At 40.5% G+C, this 18,880-nt stretch overlaps 1 protein-coding gene across 1 annotated transcript; it reads left to right on the top strand.

Moving 5' to 3' along the window:
• Window positions 1-961: 961 nt before the first annotated feature.
• Window positions 962-18,575, top strand: LOC135475849 (pachytene checkpoint protein 2 homolog). The gene is made up of 12 exons (XM_064755794.1): window positions 962-1,028; window positions 3,117-3,258; window positions 4,076-4,241; window positions 5,244-5,423; window positions 6,047-6,137; window positions 7,191-7,327; window positions 9,008-9,094; window positions 9,928-10,034; window positions 10,614-10,767; window positions 11,264-11,376; window positions 16,380-16,449; window positions 16,658-18,575. Exons 2-12 carry the CDS (start codon window positions 3,173-3,175, stop codon window positions 16,748-16,750), a joined length of 1,284 nt encoding a protein of 427 aa, XP_064611864.1. The 5' UTR covers window positions 962-1,028; window positions 3,117-3,172; the 3' UTR covers window positions 16,751-18,575.
• The last annotated feature ends 305 nt before the right edge of the window (window positions 18,576-18,880 follow it).

Here is an 18,880-nt window from a genome sequence, read left to right on the forward strand (position 1 = left end):
GAATAGTGCGGATTACTTGCCTTCGGTAAGGCATCTCAGTGAAGCAGCACTTGATAAAAGAGCGGTGGAAATCTATCCTGCAGCAAGGAGGCACATTACATGCAGTCTAAGGATTCCTTCTTTGTTATGTGAGTGAAAAATTGTTAAGTACAACGTTAAACCCCAGGCACTCACTCACTCGATTGAGTTTTAAGATTTGCTCAAGAATATTTTCACTCTATGACAGATATTAGGCATGGCCTTCAAAGGAAACAGATGTACACAAAGAGCTAAGGCAAACTTACAAATTCCCATACAGTTTGTGACCTTGTATTTCACCTTAACCACTCCGTCATGGCCCGCCTTCCTTCTACATATTTAACTGACCACCATAATCGTTAAACATCAGTCAGTGAAACAAAATGAAGAGTCACATTCACATTCTGTGTCAACATATTTACTGAACATATTTCGATAGGGTTGAGTACAACCACAATCTCCTCATTCATATCCCTGCCATAAGGTAACGTAATTAATATCCATGCGGGCACACATATGCATTTCTTGGCTTATCTCCAATAAGATGACCTGTCAGTCCATGATAAACAAAAACAAATCTTCTTTACAATTTCTCCTTCACGGTTTAGTAACTAGTTCTAAAGTAGTTCTAAGTAGTTCTGTCCAGAACGTAATACATAGGCCTATGCCTAAGTATTGGGTCACCTATAGTGTAAGTACACACATTGTTTATATTTCCAACATCCTCATTCTGGGCTAATTGGACAGTTCAAAGATAAATAAATGTGGTTAAAGTCTTACAACCGAGAATAATAAAAAAAAATTTGTGTGAGTTGTTAAATTATTTTATGGCATAAAATGAATATATTGGAGTATTCGTTCCGTATAGCGGTGCATTTTTTGCCGTCAACCGACATCATTATTACGACAATGAAGACCAGTTTTTGGCTATATATAGCGCCAAATCCAAATTTCAAGTTTAGGGGTTTGTTTACTCGTGTGAAAAACAGGTGAAAAAGACACCATTTTAGGTGAGTTCTTTAACAAAAATGAATACACAGCTACGGGAAGGCTGTAATTATGAGATGCCATGAAATACCATGCACTCGAACGCGCCTTACCGCTGTGATCCAGCAGGAAGACGTTCGATGAAGACCTTATAATAAACCAGATCGTCACTTTTTGAAGTTTTATTTTCTGTCTGTTCCTAGGTCAACGCCGGACACCAGTTCAAACCTTAAACCTTAAACCTTCGTTTTTAAATTCTAGTTAAATTGTTTTAGTGTCAACTATCCCAGGTAGTATGCGATTACCCATGAATGTAGATGCAAATGATGTAGCTTATTTGATGTATTTTAATTAATTGCTACCATTTTACATTTAGCTATCTACATATAGCATAGCCTTACTGGTTTTCGTGGCTCATACACTTTGAGCACAAGAGCAGAAGAAGCGACGCCTTTCATAGTAAAAAATACTGCTGAACATACTACCGTCTACAGCATAAGTAGTTGCGCAATGTAACTTTAGGTGTCGACCAACTCAAAATGTTGGGACTGTTACGGAGAATAACATCTTCTAATATGTTGGATCGACGGGAAGCCACATTTACTGCATCTTCACACGCATATTAAGTCTTCCCTAGTGTAAATCGACATCAACCGAGTGGTCCCCATAATCAACTAACCTGTTCTGAGTCTCGCCGAACCAAAAACGATCCATGATAGGAGCACAAATTCAGAAAAATAAATACATTTTCAGTCACTACTCCCACTGTAGCTGTAAGCTGCCTATATCCATTCTGATCACTTGCGAGAACAAAGGAGACTGAAGTGTCAGCTGATGACAAGGGGAGTGAACCAAGAAAATAGAGGACTAGACTTGCCTAGTATTACTATAATGATTGATATGGTATTATCTCCCTTGAACGACCTTATTTTTATCTGGGCTCGATCACGTGACTTGCATGTACGACTATCAGAATGAGATAAAGAAGTAAAGCATTTCTCCGTAAGTTTTATACTCATCTGCATAGTTTCATGTTGCCCTGTGTGTGTCATGCAGCCAGTAGTTTATCAAAAATATCCGAGAACAGAATCCATCAAAACGTCAATATGTAGATCAATGATTTATCTGGACACTTAGCAGGTCACATAGGTTTTCAACCACAGATTGTTAGTTGAGCATCACTGAGAAATATAGTGGTATGTGTTTGCTGTTTAGTGGAAAGGCTTGTTTTGACCAGCTCTCCGTCCATCGGTATACTAATAGGAGAGCTGCTGTTGTGTATCTAATGAAAGATCTGAATGATGACCTTAAACTGTGCACAATTTTTTCCACCAAGCCAGACATGAGTGGATCTGTACAATTTTAAACTGCCTCTGTGTGATATAAAACGAGTGGTGAGCTAAACATGCTGAGTTTTGGTCCCATCCTCTGCAAGAACCTCAGCTTGTCTTTACCGATTACCAAACTAGGGCCCTAGAGAACCCTAGTGAAGTTTGGTGTTCAGGACTGGGCATAACCATGCATTAACCATTTTACCTGCGTTGATAGGCATCACGTGCAGATCAACATCAAACTGATGATTTTGTCTAAATAAGATAAAAGTTAATACAAAACACTGCTTAAGTGTGACATACGTGCAAATCCAAAACTACACTCTGTTGCCTGAAATATTATTATTTCAAGTTATTTATCAGGCTTAATCCTCAGAATATCTTCCATTGTTGTTGATTTCTGTCACCTTGTTGTCTGCTTGCCACTGCAACATGGATTTGGAAAGTCTCAATTATCGGCCTGGTTAAATTAAATGATTATGAGGAAACTGTGGATTCCTGTTAAAAGATGTACATGCATCTGGATGCTATGTATTTTCTGATTTGCTGGGCTTTATAGAGACAAGAAGTTGGCAATAAAGCAAGTTCAGCTTCACAAAAACACCTTGATCAGCCAGTTAGAAGTCGAGTAATTAATTGTATGTCTTTTTCAGTTTTGTAGGCTAAGATTCTTTTCTCAAATCTCACCCTGTGGCCAGTTTTATTCTCTGAGAACTTTTTTCAGTTTTATATCAGAAAAACATTCAAATCACATGCTTGATACAAGTATATAATTTGCAGATCTTTGGAGTTACGACTGAAGACAATTTCCCCATTTCTACAAGATTAGATGGTCGATGGAGCAGGTATCCGAACTAGGCGATGCCCTCCCATGTACATTTGAACCAGCTATTCACATTGAAGTCTGCCAGAATCCCTGCAGGTGTGTCATGTGACATTATACTCATTACCATTAGTAGTGTTAAATATTTATTACATGTACTTGATTGATCAAAGGCATTATATTACAGTATATCCCAGCATTCTGTTATGGAAGCTTTTACGTGTATTTAACAAACCAAATTTAATACATATACATGTAAGAAAGCTAGTACTATATGTTTACTGGCATTAGTGCATACGCAATACACTACTGTAAATGGGAAGTAAATAATGTCCATGCATTTGTTTTCTTATTGAAATTAGACATTTAGGTTGGTTGATTTTTTTTTTTTTGGTATTACGATATGAGTTATTTTTTCAAGAATATTTCACTTCTACAATGGCGGCCAGTATTATGGTGGGAGGAAACCGGGCAGAGTCTGGGGGACACCCATGACATTGTAGGTTCCTGGCAAACCTTCCCTTGTATGACTGGAAAGGCCAGCCTAAGCTCACAGCATTCGCATTGATGAGAGGCTCCTGGGTGATTACTATATTATGGTTGTCAACTAGAAAACAGGAGACGTCATACATCCTCCTTACAGTGCCGTTTTCTTTGATTCTTTGATTGGAATCATGTTACCCATAATTTTAATATTAGATTGGTTGAGACAGAGTGTTTGTGTTTTCTGGGGCCTCATCACCATGATCTAGGCATTCAGTAAGATTTCTTTAAAAATTTTACTAGTGATGACAGTAATGTGAAGTGAATTGAATGTAGAGAGCGACAAATGCATTGTAAGGAGTATGGACATGATATGCTGCAGGGCCTACTTTGAGTCATTATTTTACTCTGACTCTGTTTATATTTCTTGCAGCACTGCTAGATCAGGAGTTTTGAAAGAACATGTGCTGCCATTCATAAGAAGGAGAAAAACTGCCTATGGTGATGTAGCTTTTCGAGAATTTGATGATCCCTTTCTACAAGAACATGTTCAGTCAATTTCAATTACAGACACTGACATAAGTCAGCCTGACAGAAAGGTAAACCTTGCCATCTTTCATACCTGTGTTGTTTTTGAAAGTTAATTATTAACAATGCCTTGTAGAATTTCACGCATGTAGCAACCAAAGATTTCATTAATATAGGCTCACAATACCATAGGTCACCATTGTAATCAACTTTATAGTTTACAGCCTAGATATAAGCTCAGGCTTTTTTTATGCAGATTTATCGCATATTTTTTTTTAGCAGAAGCTGTGTATATGTATAAAGGGTAACTTCTATTGGCAGATCACCAGAGTAGAATATTTGAATTTCACACGTTCACCTTGAACTACTATTGTGTGTTTATTGTGTGAGGGTCTGTGCTTGTCTCAGTTAGAGGTCAATGTTGTTTATTACAGGCTTAAAGCTCTCACTGACTTGCACAGTTTAAACACTAGATCACTGTCACTGCCACTCAAGGCATCTTTTCACTAATAAGACTTAAGTCGTAAATCTTAGGCATAAGTCGTAAATTTCACCAGTCAGTATACAATGTGGCATAGGTATTACTGTTTTGTGAAAGGGTGGTATATTGTAAGCTTTAACTTAGACCTTAACTTGTGAAATGGAGGCCAGACTCCAGGATCATGACGCAGTCATACATTTAAGTCAAAATTTCAATCATTAAACCGGGTATGTTCCTTTCTGATTTTTTAGCTAAAATTTATTTTACTGTAACTTACCCAGAATTTATGTTGTCAAGCAAGATTTTGACAATATTTCATAAGAAATAACAATTTTATCGATTATTAATTTTTGATTTGAAATTTTGACTAAAGTCCAAGATCGCTTCCCGATCCTGGAGCCTGGCCCAGAACTAATGAGGTTATGTGTCCAAATCCAGCTGTCACTTTTTCCACTTTCTGCCCCCATAAGCTTGACTGCTGTCTTATTTAAGAGGGAAATTCTTTAGTACACCAATAAATAAATAAGTGTTACAGGTTTAATTCTGTCTGAATGGCTTTATATGTGGTCATACATGTATGTGTTAACTGTAGGCAATAGACCTGGGTGTGGCTCAGCTGGAAATCCATGTTGTCCTGCTACATGAGGATGGTCCTGGATCAGAGGAGCTTGAGGAGGAGGACTTATCAGCTGCCACACACTGGCTCCTCCCCGCTAAGGAGTTCTACAACCTCTGGGACTCCTTAGTGTTTGATGAGAATATCAAGGGACAGGTAACAGTCACATATGTTTTCTTGCCCATGGACATGTATTTTCTGCATTTCTGTTATAAGGGCCTTGTTATCAGTGTGTGAAACTGAATATTTCTGTGTAATTTTCGACCTCTAAAGCACTTTTGTAGTGGAATTTATGTGTATACTTTTTTTAATTAAAATGACCCTACAATGATTTATTCGTGTCACTAAAGAAGCAAGCTCCATAAAACAGTTCCAAGTTATTTTTCTGCACCCCATAGTTCTCTCAGAATGTTTCAAATATAGGTCACAGAGGTGGCTGAAAGGTTGAAGAATTAGGGGATGTTTACCAGTGTAAGGATTTCTGAAAAGTCCTACATGTAGCTTTTAATTATTTGCTCTTGTACAAGTATATGATTTTCTAAAGCAATGTCATACCAGTTATTTGTACGTCAAGTGAGAGATTTTCTACTTGAAAATGGATATTTTAAAGTTTATAAAGTTTACACAAATATGTCGAAACTGTCATTCTAGTACATGTGCACCAGGAGAGTCGATTATCATATGTCTGAACTAACACTCATTTCTTCGATTAGCATAAATGCATGGAATGCTTATTTGGGGTTAATGAACGTACTATTTTTCTTGGGCACATGTTTCAGCTGTTACAGTATGCCATGACTACATTGCTCTTCTCAGACAAGGCTGTCAATACTGACGTGATATCATGGAATAGAGTGGTCCTACTTCATGGTAAACGACATATGTATACTCTTACAAAATGTTTTGAAACTCTTTTTCAGCACTGAACTTGGGTAAAACATACATTATGACTTAAAAATTATTTAATTCACATATGATGCAAGTTCCATAGCTTTTTACCTTCAAGAGAGTCAAGCATTTTTTTTTATGAGCATATCAGAAAAAGCAGTCTGTGTAATTAATAAACCAAGGGCCTTACTGGCGGAGATGGTTATGGCACTGGTTTACCACGACTGGCAGGTCAGTGACATCAAATATTCATATCCAGCTCTGGCTGTTTAATCTGCGGCTTTAAGTCAGGAGGTGTTGTCAGGCGTCTGGAGAAGGGCTTTCCTCTACCCATAACCAAGGGCCTCACTGGCAGATATGGTTATGGCACTGGTTTACCACGACTGGCGGGTCAATGAGATCAAATGTTCATATCTAGCTCTGGCTGTTTAATCTGTGGCTTTAAGTAAGGAGGTGTTGTCAGGCGTCTGGAGAAGGGCTTTCCTCTACCCGTAACCAAGGGCCTCACTGGCAGATATGGTTATGGCACTGGTTTACCACGACTGGGGGGTCATTGACATCAAATATTCATATCCAGCTCTGGCTGTTTAATCTGCGGCTTTAAGTCAGGAGGTGTTGTCAGGTATCTAGAGAAGGGCTTTCCTCTATCCACAACGCTTAATGCTGTCATAAATGAAAAATTCTGCATTAAACACCAACCATGTCCATAAAATGAACATTTTCTTTAACATGGTACCAGAAAAATTGTTTATTAAAGTGAAAGAAATTATAGCAAACCGTAATTATGATTATTGAATTTGGATACCAGCAATATGAAACGTCATTTTCTCAGCTGTTATTTTCACTTTTGGGAGATATTCTTTTGAAGTTGACTGGTGTAATATCTGTTTTTCAATGATTGTCCCACTTAATTTTTCATTGTCTTTTTCTTAATTTCCTCATGCTTGTTCATGTAGTACATAAAATGTAGATACTGTTCACCAGCATGTCCTCGGTGACATCACGTACATATAAAATGTTGATTTCCCCTGACAGGTCCCCCAGGCACAGGGAAGACGTCTCTGTGTAAGGCCCTGGCTAACAAGCTGTGCGTGCGGCTGTCTGACAGATACACCTACGGTCAGCTGATAGAGATCAACAGTCACAGCCTCTTCTCGAAATGGTTCTCTGAGGTTTGTCTATTACAAAACACTAAAACTAAATACAAGTTGGAAATAATTTTTACTTTGGTCTAGGATGTAGTGACAGCTATTCGCATTACGATGGATAATATAACATTTCACCCAAAAAAAAATGCATATTTACAGGCAAATAAATGTCATAAAATATTACTTTTTGAGCTGAAACTTGCATTTGTCCAGGAGTATGTCACCTTGCCTTCCAATTAAACCTCAAAATACCATTATGAGATGAAAAGGACCCCCAGAATCAGCCAAAATATGTAACGGTATAGTGATCATGGGCAAAATTTTACTTAATTTACCTTTACCAAAGGCAGTCGTTTACCAAACAAGTCGGCCCCTGTCAGAATGCTGTTTGATGCAGGACACTGTCCTTGTCCTACTGCTTGCTTCCACATTTGCCAATATGTACAAAAGTTACGTCAGAAAGTCAAAATGCAGAATCCTTAAGTAGCTATTCCAGCGTCCGTGTACATCTTAAAAGCAAGGTTAACTGATAGAGAACAAGATATTTTGAATGGTTTGTGTGAATTGTAACAAAATGCTGTTGTATTAAAACTGCCATGGTATGTTTCGGAGGACAGTACAGAAACAAAAGCTTCCCGTACTTTCCCATTTTGCCTGATGGGATGACATGCAAGAACACTTGGCATCACCCATTGCTGACGTACAGCCGCAAATGGCGACGCATTCAATCCCATGACATCATTCCAGCATAACAACTTTAATCGTATCTGCCTGGTTTGTTGTCACATGGGGAATATTATCATGTCACATAAGGAAAACTTTTGGTTTTTGATAACTCTTCATTTGTATAGGGTTAAGTAGTGTTATTTACCATAAATCCTGTTGAACCTGTTACCATGGTGTTAGCTCTGTTACATAGGGCATCCTTCATATATTAATATTTCTGCCTAGTTTCCTTTGGGACTGATGTAGCACTTTAATTTGACGAGGAGCAGGCCAGACTTGTGTCCCTTCTGTGTCAACATGACTAAGCTGGAAAGAGAAAAAAAATGGAATGTTTTGTTCAGGTTCACAAGTTTGGTTTATTCAGCATTTTGGGTTTGCCCTTAATTTGCTGTCTTACCAAGATATCACATCTATCTGCTCATGAGAAAAGCTGTTTTACTGCTTCTGTCAATTGCCTGTCAAGTCTTTTCATTGTTTAATCATAGGGTGTGGTGGGGTAGTGGATAGAGTGTTAGAGTGTCCACCTTGCAAGCAGTACTTGTAGATCCAAGGCTCAATTCCAAGTCAAGTCATATGACTAAGATTTCAACTAGATACTACAGTACCTCGCTTGGTGCTCAGTATAACAGGAGTAGACTATGTAATGGTCAGTATAATTTGACTGGGTCGAGCGTCTTAACTGGTATCCTCGGCTACAAGGTAACACTGTCATATGACTCATATGTTGTTGAAAGCGACATAAACTTCAATCGGTGAAACAAAATACATTATTTAATCAACCTGATTGTTAATAAATTTGGATTGATGGTATGTAAATTCCATGATGTATTGACCTTGCAGGATGTTATACAGATAAGCTATTCCCTCTAAAAAAAAGTCACCCTGGCCCTGATTGAATATCTAAGACAAAGCATGTTTTGCCTTCAGGCCAAGTCTTTAATTGGCTGAAATCCATCAGTTCTGCTTTCTTGTCCACAGAGTGGCAAGCTGGTGATGAAGATGTTCCAGAAAATCCAGGAGTTAATAGATGACCCAGAAGCTTTAGTCTGTGTTCTGATAGATGAGGTAACAGCAAGCAATAAATAAAATTTGGGTAGCTTTGACCTAGGCAGCTATACATGTCAAAATCCAGCAGCCAATGACTAATGAAGTTGCAGGTTCAAATCCAGCTCTATGTCTTCAGGTCTAGAAATTGTCATGAGGTGTGTTATTTCCTCTCAGTCTGTGCCCAGTTTCCTTCATCTTTCACCTGTAATGCCTGTCATATAAGTGTTCTTTATACAGATTAATTCCATGTCGTTCAATGGAACAAGTGTTTTAAGCTGCTCTCAGGACTGTACAAATTATTATTTGAACCTCAGAGGTGAATCAATGAACATCATAAAGAATTACAAGCTGTATAGTTACTTTACTTTTTCTAGAGTATGTTGGTGAAACGTGACTACGTTCAGTTTTTCTAGAATGTCTTGTCCTACAATCTATCCTATCTATGTAGGAAGAATTTTATTCACTTAGTGTGAAATACAAATATGTCAGAGCTAAACAAGTAGTAGATAAACCAGGCTATTATTGTTGTTTTTTTACCGCAATCTAAATTAATGCCCTTAGACTGGCTTTAAAGGACTCACCAGAATCTAGCTCTAATGTAGTACCACAAGTCTATTACTCCAACTGAAAGTTTTCATACATATAAAAGAGAACAGTTTTGGGGATTCCATGTTCACAGTTTTAAAAGATCTGAAACAATGTATACTCTATTGTAATCAGATATGAGTTTGAAGGGGTTTTTTTTACAGGGATCCATGTAGATTCCTGTTTTGGTTTTGTTGGAGTCACAATGAAAATCAGATTCCTGACGAAAGTAAAATCCTTTAAACATTTACCTGTATTTATGCCAGGTGGAGAGTTTGACAGCAGCCAGGAAGAGTGCTATGGCAGGTACAGAGCCCTCTGATGCTATACGTGTGGTCAATGCGCTCCTTACACAGCTAGATCAGATCAAAAGGTAACAACACTGTTATTTTTCTACACCTTTTGAAGATACAAAATCTGTGTTTTCATTTGGTTAACATCTCATATGTTTTTGAAGGTTTCTTTTGAGAAATATTCCATCAGTTGAGAGAAATCTTCCATGAGTCAAGAATAGCGAAGCAAAAAGGTTCAATATACTGCCAAAGAATATATCCCTTGAATAAAATTGCTGCTCCAAATTAACCTCGTATGTGGGAAGGTCTTTCAGCAACCTGCGGATAGTTGTGGGTTTCCCCCGGCTCTGCCTGGTTTCCCCCCACCATAATGCTGGCCGCCGTCGTATAAGTGAAATATTCTTGAGCACAGAGTAAAACACCAATCAAATAAATAAATAACAAAATAAATAAATAAATTAACCTTGTGTTTTGAAAATGATAATTACGTTTTCTAATGGGACATTAATCAGATGGCAAGGTGGCTGAATCACTCTGAATCAAGCAAAATGTGTAATTTTAAAAAATGCTAAACTTTAGGTGAAATACAATAACAACAATAAAATTAATGAACTCAAACTGTAAAATATACAATCTTTTTGATGCATTCCGTGTTGCAGGTTCTCAAATGTGATCATCCTGACCACGTCTAACATAACTGGTGCTATAGACCTGGCCTTTGTTGACAGAGCTGACATCAAGCAGTACATAGGTCTGCCTTCAGCTCCTGCTATCTACAGGATCTACCTCTCTTGTATCAATGAACTCATGCGGGTAGGCACTTAGTTATACCTCATTACTTTTTTTTACACTAACCACTAAAGTCAGGTAAACTAAACAGAAAACTCATTTAGATTTCAAAATCAGGATAACTGTATTTTTTGGCTAAATAACACAGAATCTATTACATTATATGACAAGTTCTCACACGATTCAGAGTTTGACGCTAGAAATTTTGCACCTGTTATTACATCAATTTTATGGTCAGTTTTCATCATAATGGCCGGCCTACGTGACCTAGAGATTAACATGCTGGCCAAGCACTATGAGAGAGGAGCCTCTCACTAGTGCGGCTGTTGTGACATGAAGTTTAGCTCATGCTGGCTTCCTCTCCAGTCATACGTGGTCTGGCAACAACCTTCGAATGGTCGTGGATTTCTCAACATTCTGCTCGGTTTTCTCCATCATATAAGTTAAATATTCTTGAGTACGACGTAAAACTCCAGTTGAATAAATAATTAACTTGATGAGAATGACGTTGTTGTTGCAGACAGGGATCATCAGCCCCAGCCAACAGCTGTTAGACCTGAGAGCGCTGGAGCTAATGAGGTTTGTGGAGAATGCAGTCACCAAATTCAGCCTCCAGCTCAGGGATGTGGCCATGTAAGTTCACAAGGATGTTATGTAGTGAGTAGTAGTGTAAGGGATCAATATATCACTTCTAGGAAGTGAAAGTCTGGTTACTGGACTGTACATAGTAAATCACATCTAATTTCAGAGAATTTTTAAAAATTTGATTGTTGTATGAAAACTGCATTACAGAGGTCATGGTTATGACACGTGAGCATGTCCATGTTGTGTAACAAAAGGACATCTGAGTACAGAAATGTTGGCAGTCCAGTCCAGTCAAGTCAGAATTTAACAAGTCCCATACCTTCTCTGTACTGTCCATTCTGTTTCCATTCTGCATTTTAATTCAAGACCATCCACTGCCTACCAGGTAGTGTCATGCAAGACTGTTGCAGCTTTTGGCAGATGAGGGAGGCCTTCATTTGCAGAATTGAGTATGATTGATTGCATCAGTCTGTTAAGACTCTACCAATGAAGTTAGGTATTGAGTCTGCTGGTGTGGCTCTTGATATGTTGGGTAGTATTCAGGAATTTCCTCAGCTTTTTGGGGCTTCAACTGTGCTTGTTACACTATATATCTGACAACTTTCAGGAATTAACTGTGTTGAGAAGTTTGTTTGGCACTGTGCTTGGTGAGTTTCAGAAATTTCCTCTGCTGGTGTGGCTCTAGTGCTGTCAAGAAGGTTTGTCTGATACTGTGTTTGGTGTGTTTCAGGAGCTTCCTCTGCTGGTGTAGCTCTAGCTCTGTCAGGGAGGTTTGTCTGGTACTGTGTTGGGTGAGTTTCAGGAATTCCCCCTGCTGGTGTAGCTCTAGCTCTGTCAGGGAGGTTTGTCTGGTACTAAGTTTGGTGTGTTTCAGGAGCTTCCTCTGCTGGTGTGGCTCTAGCTATGTCAGGGAGGTTTGTCTGGTACTAAGTTTGGTGTATTTCAGGAGCTTCCTCTGCTGGTGTGGCCCTAGCTGTGTCAGGGAGGTTTGTCTGGTACTAAGTTTGGTGTGTTTCAGGAGCTTCCTCTGCTGGTTGTAGCTCTAGCTATGTCAGGGAGGTTTGTCTGGTACTAAGTTTGGTGTGTTTCAGGAGCTTCCTCTGCTGGTGTGGCCCTAGCTGTGTCAGGGAGGTTTGTCTGGTACTGTGTTTGGTGAGTTTCAGGAATTCCCCCTGCTGGTGTAGCTCTAGCTATGGTCAGGAAGGTTTGTCTGGTACTGTGCTTGGTGAGTTTCAGGAATTCCCCCTGCTGGTGTGGCTCTAGCTCTGTCAGGTTTGTCTGGTACTGTGCTTGGTGTGTTTCAGGAATTCCCTCTGCTGGTGTGGCTCTAGCTATGTCAGGAAGGTTTGTCTGGTACTGTGTTTTGGTGAGTTTCAGGAATTCCCCCTGCTGGTGTAGCTCTAGCTCTGTCAGGAAGGTTTGTCTGATACTGTGTTTGGTGTGTTTCAGGAACTTTCCTCTGCTGGTGTGGCCCTAGCTATGTCAGGAAGGTTTGTCTAGTACTGTGTTTGGTGAGTTTCAGGAACTTCCTCTGCTGGTGTGGCTCTAGCTCTGCCAGGAAGGTTTGTCTAGTACTGTGTTTGGTGAGTTTCAGGAACTTCCTCTGCTGGTGTGGCCCTATCTCTGTCAGGAAGGTTTGTCTAGTACTGTGTTTGGTGAGTTTCAGGAACTTCCTCTGCTGGTGTGGCCCTAGCTATGTCAGGAAGGTTTGTCTAGTACTGTGTTTGGTGAGTTTCAGGAATTCCCTCTGCTGGTGTGGCTCTAGCACTGTCAGGGAGGTTTGTCTGGTACTGTGTTTGGTGTGTTTCAGGAACTTCCTCTGCTGGTGTGGCTCTAGCTATGCCAGGAAGGTTTGTTTGGTACTGTGTTTGGTGAGTTTCAGGAACTTTCCTCTGCTGGTGTGGCCCTAGCTCTGTCAGGAAGGTTTGTCTAGTACTGTGTTTGGTGAGTTTCAGGAACTTCCTCTGCTGGTGTGGCTCTAGCTATGCCAGGAAGGTTTGTCTGGTACTGTGTTTGGTGAGTTTCAGGAATTCCCTCTGCTGGTGTGGCTCTAGCTGTGTCAGGAAGGTTTGTCTGGTGCTGTGTTTGGTGAGTTTCAGGAACTTCCTCTGCTGGTGTGACTGTAGCTATGTCAGGAAGGTTTGTCTAGTACTGTGTTTGATGAGTTTCAGGAACTTCCTCTGCTGGTGTGGCTCTAGCTATGTCAGGAAGGTTTGTCTGGTACTGTGTTTGGTGAGTTTCAGGAACTTGCTCTGCTGGTGTGGCTCTAGCTATGTCAGGGAGGTTTGTCTGGTACTGTGCTTGGGATGTTTCAGGAATTCCTCTGCTGGTGTAGCTCTAGCTCTGTCAGGTTTGTCTGGTACTGTGCTTGGTGAGTTTCAGGAATTCCCCCTGCTGGTGTAGCTCTAGCTCTGTCAGGGAGGTTTGTCTGGTACTGTGCTTGGTGAGTTTCAGGAACTTCCTCTGCTGGTGTGGCTCTAGCGCTGTCAGGTTTGTCTGGTACTGTGCTTGGTGTGTTTCAGGAATTCCCTCTGCTGGTGTGGCTCTAGCACTGTCAGATTTGTCTGGTACTGTGTTTGGTGTGTTTCAGGAACTTCCTCTGCTGGTGTGGCTCTAGCTCTGTCAGGAAGGTTTGTCTGGTACTGTGCTTAGTGAGTTTCAGGAATTCCCTCTGCTGGTGTGGCCCTAGCTATGTCAGGGAGGTTTGTCTGGTACTGTGTTTGGTGAGTTTCAGGAATTCCCCCTGCTGGTGTGGCTCTAGCTATGCCAGGAAGGTTTGTCTGGTACTGTGTTTGGTGAGTTTCAGGAATTCCCTCTGCTGGTGTGGCCCTAGCTATGTCAGGAAGGTTTGTCTAGTACTGTGTTTGATGAGTTTCAGGAGCTTCCTCTGCTGGTGTGGCTCTAGCACTGTCAGGGAGGTTTGTCTGATACTGTGTTTGGTGTGTTTCAGGAACTTTCCTCTGCTGGTGTGGCCCTAGCTATGTCAGGAAGGTTTGTCTAGTACTGTGTTTGATGAGTTTCAGGAACTTCCTCTGCTGGTGTGGCCCTAACTATGTCAGGAAGGTTTGTCTAGCTCTGTGTTTGGTGAGGTTCAGGAATTCCCTCTGCTGGTATGGCTCTAGCTCTGTCAGGAAGGTTTGTCTGGTGCTGTGTTTGGTGAGTTTCAGGAACTTCCTCTGCTGGTGTGGCTCTAGCTCTGTCACGTTTGTCTGGTACTGTGTTTGGTGAGTTTCAGGAATTCCCCCAGCTGGTGTGGCTCTAGCTCTGTCAGGGAGGTTTGTCTGGTACTAAGTTTGGTGTGTTTCAGGAGCTTCCTCTGCTGGTGTAGCTCTAGCTCTGTCAGGGAGGTTTGTCTGGTACTGTGTTGGGTGAGTTTCAGGAATTCCCCCTGCTGGTGTAGCTCTAGCTCTGTCAGGGAGGTTTGTCTGGTACTAAGTTTGGTGTGTTTCAGGAGCTTCCTCTGCTGGTGTGGCTCTAGCTATGTCAGGGAGGTTTGTCTGGTACTAAGTTTGGTGTATTTCAGGAGCTTCCTCTGCTGGTGTGGCCCTAGCTGTGTCAGGGAGGTTTGTCTGGTACTAAGTTTGGTGTGTTTCAGGAGCTTCCTCTGCTGGTGTAGCTCTAGCTATGTCAGGGAGGTTTGTCTGGTACTAAGTTTGGTGTGTTTCAGGAGCTTCCTCTGCTGGTGTGGCCCTAGCTGTGTCAGGGAGGTTTGTCTGGTACTGTGTTTGGTGAGTTTCAGGAATTCCCCCTGCTGGTGTAGCTCTAGCTATGTCAGGAAGGTTTGTCCGGTACTGTGCTTGGTGAGTTTCAGGAATTCCCCCTGCTGGTGTAGCTCTAGCTCTGTCAGGTTTGTCTGGTACTGTGCTTGGTGTGTTTCAGGAATTCCCTCTGCTGGTGTGGCTCTAGCTATGTCAGGAAGGTTTGTCTGGTACTGTGTTTGGTGAGTTTCAGGAATTCCCCCTGCTGGTGTAGCTCTAGCTCTGTCAGGTTTGTCTAGTACTGTGCTTGGTGAGTTTCAGGAACTTCCTCTGCTGGTGTGGCTCTAGCGCTGTCAGATTTGTCTGGTACTGTGTTTGATGAGTTTCAGGAACTTCCTCTGCTGGTGTGGCTCTAGCTCTGTCAGGAAGGTTTGTCTGGTACTGTGCTTGGTGAGTTTCAGGAATTTCCTTTGCTGGTGTGGCCCTAGCTATGTCAGGGAGGTTTGACTGGTACTGTGTTTGGTGAATTTCAGGAATTCCCTCTGCTGGTGTGGCCCTAGCTCTGTCAGGAAGGTTTGTCTGGTACTGTGCTTGGTGAGTTTCAGGAATTCCCTCTGCTGGTGTGGCCCTAGCTCTGTCAGGAAGGTTTGTCTGGTACTGTGCTTGGTGAGTTTCAGGAATTCCCTCTGCTGGTGTGGCCCTAGCTATGTCAGGAAGGTTTGTCTGGTACTAAGTTTGGTGTGTTTCAGGAACTTCCTCTGCTGGTGTGGCTCTAGCGCTGTCAGGTTTGTCTGGTACTGTGCTTGGTGTGTTTCAGGAATTCCCTCTGCTGGTGTGGCTCTAGCGCTATCAGATTTGTCTGGTACTGTGTTTGATGAGTTTCAGGAACTTCCTCTGCTGGTGTGGCTCTAGCTATGTCAGGGAGGTTTGTCTGGTACTGTGTTTGGTGAGTTTCAGGAATTCCCTCTGCTGGTGTGGCCCTAGCTATGTCATGGAGGTTTGTCTGATACTGTGTTTGGTGAGTTTCAGGAACTTTCTCTGCTGGTGTGGCTCTAGCGCTGTCAGGGAGGTTTGTCTGATACTGTGTTTGGTGAGTTTCAGGAACTTTCCTCTGCTGGTGTGGCTCTAGCTCTGTCAGGAAGGTTTGTCTGGTACTGTGCTTGGTGAGTTTCAGGAATTCCCTCTGCTGGTGTGGCCCTAGCTATGTCAGGGAGGTTTGTCTGATACTGTGTTTGGTGAGTTTCAGGAACTTTCTCTGCTGGTGTGGCTCTAGCGCTGTCAGGGAGGTTTGTCTGGTATTGTGTTTGGGGAGTTTGAGGAATTTCTCCATATTTACTCAATTTCTGGTTTCAGACGAAGTCAAGGATTAAGTGGGCGGTCGTTACGAAAGTTACCCTTCATAGCACATGCAATATTTGTTCAGGTGAGAGGTTACAGTTTGTTTCACAATCTTACCTATGAACTTCACTTTGCCATGCTAATTAACTATTAATTTTTTTTTTTTTTCGGTCATTTACATGATGCACAATTTATAAGTAAAAATCATCTGGCTATTATGGCTTTCATGGCTTTCCAGCTGTCAGTTTCACTCCGTTTTTTAATTACAATTCTTCTTTTTTTTTTTGTTGCAGACACCAACAGTACCATTAGAAAAGTTCATCTCAGCTTTGGGCTACGCTGTGGAAAGACAGTTCAAAGAATGTCAGGATCTTTGTAAAGAATAAGATTGATCTCCGAATTATAAAGTTCTTGTACATTTATCAGAAACTTTTGTATATTTTAAAATTGTAAATCTGTTAGTAGATGAAAGCCTGTGTAAGCCCCCCTAAATAAACACTTCTTAGCCATGGTAGGGGCTAAAATTCCGTAGGCTAAGTCAGCTGTTGTTGGCTGTTTCCTTTGGGCTCTGCCCACTTTCGCTCACTGATTAATGTGAGGCTGCCATGGTATAAGTGAAAGATTCGTGAGTATGACATAAAACCCCAGTCCTGTCAAATATCAGATAAATAATAACCGAATCATTATTATGTTCTACCTGTGATAAACTGTACGAGACTTGTATGATGAATTGATGTAAGAGTCATCCAATAATGAATCTAACAGTAATCTTGAGTTGAGTGGATGTACACAAGTAGATGTATCTCTTCTTACCAGTGTGATGACACCAGCCCTATCATCTCGATGTGTTCTTTACATTAAAACATGTAAACAAGCAGTGATTGGAATAAAGTGCCATTGTACATTTAGTTGATATGAGGGGGAAATGTTTATGGAATCTTGTTGCCAATATCAAACATTTTAAGGTCCCAGTAGTTAACACCACACCAGTCGATCCAGCCATACCAGTTATGTTTTTATGACAACCCTTGCGTATGTAATGTTAGTTTACCAAACTGACCTGTCCGTAGCAGAAATAAGATTTTAATTTTCTGAATGAGGTTCAGTAGTGACCTTCAAAAAGCTCCATTTAAGGATACATGAAACGCTTTGGTTTTGCTTCTTAACAGTAAAAAGAAATTTTTCATCTTTCAGATTGGGGGTTAAAAATTGGCTTCAAAGTACAGTTTTCTTAAGGCTACAACTGTCAGTCCAGAAATTAAGTAGCTTGCAGCGGTGACATCAGTGATGATCCCTGCAAAATATAGAGGGGTAATTAACAGGTACCCCCAAAATGAAATTTTTTTAACAAAAATTCTGGGGCATAATTTTCTTCATTTGGCATAGAAACATAATCTTAATTTTATAGTTCCTTTTCATTTATGGTGCTTAATAAGTGAGAATGATTTACAAGGAAATTTAAGAAAAATTGATCTGTAAAAGTAGAACCATATAAGATGAAGTAAAGGTTTTGTGCACCGCATTGTACAGAGGTGCTTTAGTGTGTGACTTACAGATTGGAAATTTTCTGACATTCATGTACTAATAATTTTTTAACTCCAAAGTATGAGTGCTTGTACCCTAATTCTTCAAGCTTTTCAACTGTCTCTATGACAAATATATTTGAAACATTCTCATATAACCTTAGAGAGAGAGGAAATAATTTGCAGTGTTATGAAGCTTACATCTTTAGTGACAAACAGATCCTTTTATCATCATTTACAAATGGTAGATATGAGCCATTACTTATTATTAAAAAAAATGTTGACTAGGGGCCTTTGCTGGCTCATTCAGCTAAAATATTCTCAGAGCAGCTATCACAGCTTATTCGGCAGCGACAAAACCATATTATATTCCTGGCAAAGGATAGTGGTTTACTCCTGGCTTCTAAATCAAATGAAATATATAAAATGAATAAATAAACAACCTATGAAGCCTCTCCACGAGAACGTTATGTACACAACATGTGTAGTTATCCGAGATGTAACAAACGTGACTTCCCACATAATTGATGGTCTGTTTATGCCTGGGATTTGATCCCATTGAAGTATGCTATACATGTATACATATTCTTTTATAACTGTAAATTTTCATAAATTTTATATCTAACAATTTCTAAATCATATGTACAAGCTCATATTGAAAATGTGTACATTTTTTCCGACAAAATAAAGGAACATGTTAAAACTTATGTGAATCTCTCTCCCACCCCTTCAGTTTCAAATATTTTACTAGTATTCAGTTATGGAACTAGCGGAATTTCACAACCTTGGTTTTTGATACCTTCGTGAGTGCTTTCAACTCTGCTCGACATGCTCGTTGCCACTTAGGCACCAGTCCAGTTACAGCTTTTAAACAATTACCACAGTCAAAGGGGCAGAAACATAGGCATCCAGCACAGTGTTCAAGGATAGACAGAAACATGGGGTCCAGCACAGTATTCAAGGATAGACAGAAACACAGGATCTAGCGTACAA

This window comes from Liolophura sinensis, chromosome 9 (assembly GCF_032854445.1).
Source record: "Liolophura sinensis isolate JHLJ2023 chromosome 9, CUHK_Ljap_v2, whole genome shotgun sequence".
Taxonomy (NCBI): domain Eukaryota; kingdom Metazoa; phylum Mollusca; class Polyplacophora; order Chitonida; family Chitonidae; genus Liolophura; species Liolophura sinensis.